General features: G+C 42.0%; 1 protein-coding gene across 1 annotated transcript; it reads left to right on the forward strand.

The window, feature by feature from the left end:
- The first annotated feature begins 533 nt into the window (after positions 1-533).
- Positions 534-1529, forward strand: LOC133052379 (putative MAGE domain-containing protein MAGEA13P). The gene has a single exon (XM_061137241.1). It carries the CDS (start codon positions 534-536, stop codon positions 1527-1529), a length of 996 nt encoding a protein of 331 aa, XP_060993224.1.
- Positions 1530-10967: the final 9438 nt, after the last annotated feature.

Below are 10967 nucleotides of genomic sequence, written 5' to 3' on the forward strand. Positions count from 1 at the left end.
GTGAGGACATCACAAAGTCTGGCCTTCCCCCTCCTGTTGGTGCTCTGAGTTGGGGGCAGGATTGTGATTGTAGCTGCAGCCTGAGGTGCCCCTTAGCTCCTCTTATACGGATTCACGTCATCCTGGGGGTGAGGGCCATGGTCTGAGATGTGTGTCCTCAGGTCAGCTAAGCAGAAGAAGCCCAGACAGGGCCAGGAGTCAGTCAAGGTGATGTCCCTGAATGTCTGCCACACCAGAACAGAGGGGACACCACAGTGCCCAACCTTGGACACCCTGCTGTCTTACCTGGAATCTACAGGCTAAGCTGGCTGGTTACACCCTGAGGAGCTTTCTCGGGATTCTTAGGACACTGATCAGTCAGGAAAACAGGAGACCGCCACCCGAGCACTATCTAAGGGGAGATCTGTTAAGATAGCCTTGGTCGGAGCTGACAGGGTTGAGTTTCTCACATTCTTCCTCTTTTCCTCAGATCAATTAGCTCTAATCACCACCTCTTGCCTACGCCTCTGCCTGCCACCCTCAACAACATCACTATGTCTCACAGTCAGAAGAGTCAGAGCCAGAAGCTTGAAGTAGGCCTTCAGGCTGAAAAAGAAGCTCAGGGCCTGGTGGGTTCACAGGTTCCTGTAGCTGAGGAGAAGAAGGCCACCGCCTCCTTGCTCTCCTCTTTGATCCAAGACACCCCAGAGGTTGTGCCTACTGCTGGGGCACAGAGTGTTCCCCAGAGTTCTCAGGGGGCCTGCTCCTCCTCCACTACCATTGAAGCCATTCCACTGAGCAAATCAAATGAGGGCAGCAGCCAAGAAGAGGGTCTAAGCAGCTTCCAGGTTCCCACATTCTTGCTTGGTGATGTGCTAAACAAGAAGGTGGCTGAATTGGTACAGTTGATGAATGCCAAATATGCAAAAAAGGAGCCCATCACAAAGGCAGAAATACTGGAGAATGTCATCAAAGAGGATGAGGATCACTTCCCTGAGATCTTCAGCAAAGCCTGTGAATGCATGGAGATTGTCTTTGGCCTTGAAGCAAAGGAAGTAGACCCAACCAGCCACTCCTATGTGCTCCAGACGACACTAGGTCTCACCTATGATGGGATGCTGAATGATGGCCAGAGCATGCCCAAGACCGGCCTCCTGATATATATCTTGGGTGTGATCTTCATGGAGGGCAACCGTGCTACTGAGGAGAGAATCTGGCAAGTGCTAAATATGATTGGGGTGTGTGCTGGGCTGAAGGATTTCATCTATGGGGAGCCCAGGAAGCTCATCACCGAAGATTTGGTGAAGGAAAGGTATCTGGAGTACCAGCAGGTGCCCAACAGTGATCCTCCATGCTATGAATTCCTGTGGGGTCCAAGGGCCCATGCTGAAACCAGCAAGATGAAAATCCTGAAGTTTTTTTCCAAGGTCAATGGGGCTGACCCCACTTCCTTCCCATCCTGGTATGAGGAAGCTTTGAGAGATGAGAAAGAGAAAGCCCAGGCGAGAGCTGCTGGTGGAGATGCTACTTCTGCCATGGCCAGCATCTAGGTTCATGAATGACGTTGGTCACATACTTATTGCTGTTTGTCAGATTTTAGAAAAAGTATTTTGCTATTCTGTTAAACCTGGCATTAGAATAGGAATTTCCTTAGAAACCTGCAAGAGCCCAACAATAAAATAGATGGGATCAAGAAACAGAAGAAAAAAATGTAAAAGGTGGTTATCCTAAGAATCCTATATCTCTTTTCACCTGTTGTTTTGTAAAGTTAAAGATATACACTTAGATTTGCTTGGCTAATTAAGCAATGTATGAGAAGTTAAATTCTAATAAATGAGAATCCTGGCTCACTGGCTTATTTGTGCTTATAGGTGGGTCTTAGAGGTGAGAGAAAAGCCTAGAATGGAAAATTGCCCCTGGCAGTTCCTCTGGGATCATGGAGAAACAGAGCCCACTCTCCACCTGGAGCAGGTGTGGAAGATGTCCTGCCTTCTGTCCCCACACCACTAAATACAGTGTACAAACTTGGTGTTCTGTACACATCGTCTAAAAGGATTTCCTGAGAAAAGGCTGATATTTCTTTGAAGCAGTGCCCAGAGGCTGGCACTTTTTCCCTGCTAGGAGAAACAGAGCCCATGGCACTGAAAGGACATTTAATTATTAATAAGTTGTCATCAGTGTAATTTGGCCAACCCTAAGCAAGGGCTAGATCTTCAGTAGGGGTCAAACGAATGAAAATAGTCATTTGGATGGAAGAGCAGTTGGGAGGAAGGAAAGGGTTAGTCCTTGACTCAAATTCTGGGAGTTTTGGGTTGCATTCAGCCGGGGAAGACCACCCAATATCCAAGTTAAAGATTATACCTACTAGCAAGGAAAATTTACTGAGTTTTGTTACAAAGAAACATTTGAGGTTCACTTGTTTTATGTCAGAGAGTGCTGTATATTCTCTGAGATGCCATGGAGCACCCGCGTACACACACACACACACACAATCCCAGGAGAATGATAGAGTCTAGGGTCAAAATCATATTAGAATTATTGTTATTATTAAAGGTCCATTAAATGCCAGGCCATGTGCTTGACAGTCCCACAAGTCAGGGCTTGTTAAACCCGCTTCACAAATGAAGAACCTAAGGCTCATATTGGCCACTTGGTCATGGAACCAGTATCACATATCCAGTAAGTGACAAAGCTAGGACTGGATCCCTGGTCTGAATTCACTGAGATCCAAGCTGTCCCCACTCCTCCTAGCCTAAGGCAGACCTTTTGTCTCTTAGTTCATTTCTCTTCCCAGTACTGCATTATGGCAACAGAAAGAAGGGCCCTGTGGCCAAGATACTAAAAGCAGGACTAAAGAAGAAAGGTGATAATGAGAATTAAACTGGATTTCTGGATTGTGTGTGTGGCCTTAATTTACCTCTGACCCTTGTGCCTGAGTCCCAGGGCTCCTTGAAAGCTGACTGTGCCCAGGAGCTGACACTTTTGCCTGGGGCCTGGCACTTTCTTGCATTACACACCCTTCCAGTGGTCTTCCTTCATGTGCACTTCTGTCCAACTCTGGAATGTGGCCTGCTAATCAGCTTATCACTTCCTCTTCTCTGAAGATTGTGCCCTGCTCCCAGTGGAACAGCCCCAAATATTATATCAACATTATTTTAATTTGTGTCTCCCCTTTTCTCATTAGGCTAAGCAGAAAATTAATTTAATTCCTCACCCATATAAAGACAGATTTAGGCAGTGAAGTCCTGAGTAAAAGGATGCCTCAGGGCAGGATTTAATGTCAGCAGGACCTTTCCCCTTTGTTTCAAGAAGCAAGCATTGAGCCAGAATGACCAGGAGCCAGGGGAAAAGATCAGACAGGACACAGTCAGTCAGTGAGGGTCTTTAAGAGCATCCTGGCAAGAGCAATTGCCAGAGTCCAGAAAAGAGACCACCTACCAAACCAAGTCAGAAGAGGCCCAGGCAGGCTGGTGGGGCTCTCTGAGTCCAGAGTTCAGGGGCCAGAAGACGAGATGGTGGGGAACCTGGGTGGGTGGTACTGAATGCATTATAAGAATAGGCTGGGCACTGTTTACAATAGCCAGGACGTGGAAGCAACCTAGATGTCCATCGGCAGATGAACGGATAAGAAAGCTGTGGTACGTATACATAATGGAATATTACTCAGCTATTAAAAAGAATGCATTTGAATCAGTTCTCACGAGGTGAATGAAACTGGAGCCTACTATACAGAGTGAAGTAAGTCAGAAAGAAAAACACCAATACAGTATATTAATGCATATATATGGAATTTAGAAAGATGGTAATGATGACCCTATATGGAAGATAGCAAAAGAGACACAGATGTAAAGAACAGACTTTTGGACTTTGTGGGAGAAGGCGAGGGTGGGATGATTTGCAAGAATAGCATTGAAACATGTATATTATCATATGTGAAACAGATCGCCAGTCCAGGTTCAATGCATGAGACAGGGTGCTCAGGGCTGGTGCACTGGGATGACCCTGAGGGATGGGATGGGGAGGGAGGTGGGAGGGGGGTTCAGGATGGGGAACACATGTACACCCAGGGCTGATTCATGTCAATGTATGGCAAAAACCACTACAATACCGTAAAGTAATTAGCCTCCAATTAAAATAAATAAATTAATTTTTTAAAAAAAGAACAGACTGGGAAATCGGCATTTGTGGTCACAAATGCTGGAAGTCTCAGTGTGGTCTGAGTGGGTAAGTCAATTGGAGGAGTGGGCCAGCCATGTACCAGACACCATGCGTTCACTTCCCCACCACCCATTGTGTCCTATTGGAAAGAGCACAGGTGCTACCCTCCATCATTTGGATGAGCTACGTTTCTTGACACCTCTAGGGCTGCAGGGCACCCTTGTCAATGTCCCTGGACTGGAAGCTGTCTTGATGCTTGCTGGAGGCTGGGGTGTTGCTCCTGTGCAGAGTGAACCTCTCCATAGAAGCTAGGGCTGTGTAATTGAGTGGGGTTGGGGACCAACGTCTACCAGTTGAAACAGGTCAGGGGCACCTGTGAAGAGTGGAAGGCAATGCACAGCCACAAGGAGGGGGCAACTGGAGAGGCAATCCTTGGGACTAATCACCTCAGAGACTCTATGGCTAAAGGGCTAGGCATGGGCATGCATTGAAAAATGATCCAGGTATTGTCCCTGGCTTAGGCTGCCTCCCTTGGTTTCTGAGCTGTTGGGACACTAGAAGGTGGGTGCTCAGTGGCTATGGCTGCTGGTCTTCATTGCCACCACATTGTCCAGGACAGAGGATTGGCCTGCATTATCTACCCAGGTGTAAACTGGGGCACTGTAGGACTTAATTCATTTGCTTTCCATTTCTTAGAGATAAGTGTCCTTCATGACCCAATGTCCAATCAGTTGAAAGTTGTTTCATATCTGGATTTTTAGGTTTATCAGGTATGATTCCATTCCTCTCACTCCACTGTGGCCAGAAGCAGAAGTTCTATAATCCAAATTTAAAATCTAAATTATCAAGGCATGACAAACGTCCTCAAATTTCAATCTCATTCACATTATAACTAGTATTGAAAGGCTATGGGACACATTTGTATTAATATAGACATACATACAACTAGGAGAATATACAGCAAAATGTCAACAATATATTTCTCTACTGTTGTTGTCCAGTTGCTCAGTCGTGTCCAACTCTCTGTGACCCCATGGACTGCAGCATGCCAGACTTCCCTGTCTTTCAGTAACTCCTGGAGTTTCCTCAAACTCATGTCCATTGAGTCAGTGATGCCATCCAACCATCTTAACTTCTTTCATCCCCTTCTCCTTCTGTCCTCAATCTTTCCCAGCCTCAGGGACTTTTCTAATGAGTCAGCTGTTTACATCAAGTGGCCAAAGTATTGGAGCTTCAGCTTTAGCATCAGTCCTTCCAATGAATATTCAGGGTTGATTTCCTTTAGGATTGACTGGTGTGATCTCCTTGAAGTCCAAGGGACTCTCAAGTCCTCTCCAACTCCACAATTCAAAAGCATCAGTTCTTCGGTGCTCAGCCTTCTTTGTGGTCCAACTCTCACATCTGCACATGACTACTGGAAAGACCATAGCTTTGACGATGTGGACATTTGTCAACAAAGTTGATGTCTCTGCTTTTTAATACCCTGTCTAGTTTTGTTATAGCTTTCCTTCCCAGGAGCAAGTGTCTTTAAATTTCATGGCTTCAGTCACTGTCTGCAGTGATTTTGGAGCCCAAGAATATAAAATCTGTCACTGCTTCCACTTTTTCCCCTTCTGTTTGTCATGAAGTGATGGGACCAAATGCCATTATCTTAGTGTTTTGAATGTTGAGTTTTAAACCAACTTTTTCACTCTCCTCTTTAACCCTCAGCAAGAGGCTCTTTAGTTTCTCTACTAGTGGAAATATAAGTTATTTCTTTATTTTCTTATTCATGGTTTTAAGATTTTCCAACATTTTGGAAATATGTATGAATTACCTTTATAACTATAAATATTTTAAATGTGATTTTGGCTGCCAAAAATAAATACATATCCTCTAGATGGTTTGTTTGCAAAAAAATTGATCAACCTCTTGCTGAATTCTACCCAGCCTCTGGCTTGCCTATTGCTTATTTGACTAGAAAGAAAAAGAAATGCAATCCAATTAGTAAGCTATGTGTAGCCATCCAACTTCCCTCACACTTTCAAAGACAGTGCTGCACAGATAAGAATCCATCTCCTTTTTAAAGCTTTCTCTCCAGAAAAAGTATTAACTTGTATTTCAAAAAGTAAAATTACATTTACATCTAAATCATATTCTCCATGATATGATTGGATCCAATATTTATACAAAGGAGAGTATATGGGCAATTTGAGGAGGAGGAATTATAATTATCACATTCATTACTATGAATGTTGTTTATGTGTCTCTTGTCATAGCTCATAATAAATAAATCATGTTATTTTAAAATGATATTCTTCAGTCATTACTGCATTAATTCCAACTTGTGCCTGAAAATGCACTTTTATTTTCTTATGACTGATGCAACATTTTCATTAGAACATTTATCATTTTCTTTCATAGACTATTATCAACACACAATTTCCCAACTCATGATTATCTTTCACAAAGTAAATATCATGTAAAAAGTATTGTAATTGATAAGTTTGATAATTTTCTCTACTGCAGGTTATATGCTCTGTTGTTGGCTATATTTCACATACCCATTTTCTGCACTCAACTATTTCACTATTTTCATGGTTTCATTCACACACTGACCTAACAAAGTCATTAATGATTATTGATATGATTCGAAATTATTTGTGTGCCTTGTGCTGTGCTGTGCTTAGTCGCTCAGTCATGTCCAACTCTTCGCAACCTCATGGACTCTAGCTCGCCAGGTTCCTCTGTCCATGGGGATTCTCCAGCTAAGAATATTGGAGTGGGTTGCCATGCTGTCCTCCAGGGCATCTTCCCAATCCAGGGATCGAACCCTGGTCTCCCACGTTGTGGGTGGATTCTTTACCTTCTGAGCCACCTGGGAAGCCCAAGAATACTGGAGTGGGTAGCTTATCCCTTTTCCAGGGGATCTTCCTGACCCAGGAATCAAGCCAGGCTCTCCTGCATTGCAGGTGGATTCTTAACCATTTGAGCTACCAGGGAAGCCCTTTTGTGTGCCTTAGGATATTCTAATCACTGTGTTGTTTGTTCCTTGTTCTTTACTTTACTTTCTCTTTTCCCTTTGTTCCTTCCTTTCATTCCTTTTTTTTTTTTTTTTAAAGTACAACTACATAGCTTCTTTCCTTATGTGAACATTTTCTCTTTATTGGACTGTAGCCTACTTTCTGAAATTAATCAGCCCCTGAATTTTACCAAATCATTTTGATCCAAATGTGTTTCTATGTTTTTTGTTAGGTGTAAAATATATACATATGATCTATTTCTTTGCAACGGGATATTTTCTAATACTTTCATTTTTTATTTTTAAAATGTAGGTTTCACATTCTCCAAAAAAAGGATGCATGTGAAAATATACTTCAATTTAAAGAGTAATAAAAGTGCAAGTGAATTAATAAGGACCAGTGACTTTCCCAATACCATTTTTTTTTTACCAGTGTCATTTAATAAGTTAGCTAGCATTTTCCTCTTGGAAAATTAAAACTGTTCCAAATTTTCCCACGTCATCACCTTGTTTCCTTTATATGCATTTGCACTAGATCTAAATCATTTAATCACTATTCTACACTTTTAAACATAACAAATTACTACTGTAAGACATTCTTCTTACAATAGTAAGAAGAATATGATTTTATGTAACCTGTATAAGATTTTAAGTAACCTGTCATTTTTGCCTTTTCTGCAAACTCCTGTATTCTATGTCATTTCCTCTATATGCACAGCTTCATATAATTTAAACTGTGTCTGCCATAGACTGAATATTTATGTCTTCTCCAAATGCTTATATATTTGGAGGTGAAGTATTTGGGAGGTAATTAAGTCATGAAGATGGAGCCCTAATGAATGGGTGCCTTTAAAAGAGGCCAGAGAGCTAGCTAGTTCTCTTTCTTCCATGTAAGGATCAGTCAGTTCAGTTCAGTCACTCAGTTGTGTCCGACTCTGCGACTCCATGGACTGCAGCATGCCACGCCTCCCTGTCCATCACCAATTCCTGGAGTTTACTCAAACTCATGTCCATCACATCGGTGATGCCATCCAACCATCTCATCCTCTGCTGTCCCCCTCTCCTCCTGCCTTCAATCTTTCCCAGCATCAGGATCTTTTCCAATGAGTCGGTTCTTCGCATCAGGTGACCAAAGTATTGGAGTCTCAGCTTCAGCATCAGTCCTTCCAATGAATATTCAAGACTGATTTCCTTTAGGATGGACTGGTTGGATCTCCTTGCAGCCCAAGAGACTCTCAAGAGTCTTCTCCAACACCACAGTTCAAATAAGGATACTGAGAAGTTAACAGTCTGCAACCTGGAAGAGGGCTCTCATCAGAATCCAACCATGCTGACACCATGATCTCACCCTTCTAGCCTTCAGAACTAAGAGACATAAAGTTCTACAGTTGATAAGTCACTCAGTTTATGGTATCTTATTATAGGAGCCTAAACTGATGAAGCTGGTTTTAGAAAAGGCAAAGGAACCAGAGATCAAATTGCCAACATCTGCTGGATCATCCAAAAAGCAAGAGAGTTCCAGAAAAACATATATTTTTGCTTTATTGACTATGCCAAAGCCTTTGACTGTGTAGATCACAATAAACTGTGGAAAATTCTGAAAGAGATGGGAATACCAGACCACCTGACCTGCCTCTTGAGAAACCTGTATGCAGGTCAGGAAGCAACAGTTAGAACTGGACATGGAACAATAGACGGGTTCCAAATAGGAAAAGGAGCACATCAAGGCTGTATACTGTCATCCTGCTTATTTAACTTATATGCAGAGTACATCATGAGAAACGCTGGGCTGGAAGAAGCACAAGCTGGAATCAAGCTTGCCGGGAGAAATATCAATAACCTCAGATACACAGATGACACCACCCTTATGGCAGAAAGCAAAGAGGAACTAAAAAGCCTCTTGATGAAAGTGAAAGAGGAGAGTGAAAAAGTTGGCTTAAAGTTCAGCATTCAGAAAACTAAGATCATGGCATCTGGTCCCATTACTTCATGGGAAATAGATGGGGAGACAGTGGAAACAGTGGCTGACTTTATTTTGGGGGGCTCCAAAATCACTGCAGATGGTGACTGCAGCCATGAAATTAAAAGACGCTTACTCCTTGGAAGGAAAGTTATGACCAATCTAGACAGCATACTGAAAAGCAGAGACATTACTTTGCCAACAAAGGTCCGTCTGGTCAAGGCTATGGTTTTTCCAGTGGTCACGTATGGATGTGAGAGTTGGACTGTGAAGAAAGCTGAGCGCTGAAGAATTGATGCTTTTGAACTGTGGTGTTGGAGAAGACTCTTGAGAGTCCCTTGGACTGCAAGGAGGTCCAACCAGTCCATCCTAAAGGAGATCAGTCCTGGCTGTTCATTGGAAGGACTGTTGAAGCTGAAACTCCAATACTTTGGCCACCTCATGCGAAGAGTTGACTCATTGGAAAAGACCCTGATGCTGGGAGGGATTGGGGGCAGGAGGAGAAGGGGATGACAGAGGATGAGATGGCTGGATGGCATCACCAACTCAATGGACATGAGTTTGAGTAAACTCGGGGAGTTGGTGATGGACAGGGAGGCCCGGCGTGCTGAGATTCACGGGGTCGCAAAGAGTCGGACACGACTGAGCGACTGAACTGAACTGACTGAACTGAAGCTGATGAAGACAGTGTTCAAAGCCATTGTTTTATAACAGTCTTTTTTAAAAAAGTTCTTAGCTCCCTTGTTTTGTTCCATTGTTACTCTTTATTGTTTTTCTAATTTCAGTTTCATTGATTTCTGCTTGTATCTATATTATTAGTGATACTATCATTCTTCTTGCCTTGGTTTTAATTTACTTTTATAATTTTTCAAGTTAGGAGCTGATATTATCAAATTGAGTCTTTTCTTCCTTTCTAATATAAGCATTTAATGACATAAATTTCCCACGTAGCACTTCTTTAGCTAAGTCCCCAAAATTGTGATATGGTATATTTACGTTTTCATTCAGTTCAAAAAAGCAAACTATTTTCCAGTTTCCTTCAATAATTTCTTTTGATCCATGGTTTACTAATTGTACTGGTTAATTTCCAGATGTCTGGGGATCTTGATGATATAAAAGAAAATAAATGTCAAGGTCTTAAATGCTACAGTGAGGAGTTTCTACCTAATGTGCTGACCAATGGGAAATCATTAATGATTTTTGAGAAGTGTGCTGACATGATCAGAGCTATGCTTGAAGAAAGACAGTCTTGAAGGATAGGATGGATTGGAGGCAGGAAGTAGGGAGGTAGCTAAGGGTCAGCTACTCATTCTCACCAACTATGCCATATCATGCTGTTACATGTACTGAATTTCTCTCTGCTCCTGAAAGATCATTTCTTTAAGTATTCAAGTCACTTTGAATTTAAATGCCAATTTAAATGTACTAACAAATTCACTAGTTAGTCATCTAATTAGTACATACTTTAACTATCTACATGAATGACTGATTTAACCATTACCATGGCCAAGTCAGTTAAATTGCTCAGTTTGGGCTAAAATTGTTAGTGGAGTAGATATTTGTATTTAACATATGCGTTTCAAACTATAAGTAATTGCTACTTAGAACCTAAAACGTAATTGTCATGAGACATAATTAGTGTTAATTCAGAATCTTATAAATCTCTGCCTAATTCCTAAATCATATATCTAAATGTCTGGTTGCTATATATATTTTATAAGGTCTCAGGCTCTTTTAAACCAAAGCATTTATTTTAATAAATCTCTTGGAACTTACCAATTCTGTGGAAGTGGAACAATTGTCACCCAGCATGTGTGACTTACATGGTAAACAAGATGAAAATGGGCTGAGCTCATAAAATGGCATGTG

Source organism: Dama dama, chromosome X, assembly GCF_033118175.1.
Source record: "Dama dama isolate Ldn47 chromosome X, ASM3311817v1, whole genome shotgun sequence".
NCBI lineage: Eukaryota > Metazoa > Chordata > Mammalia > Artiodactyla > Cervidae > Dama > Dama dama.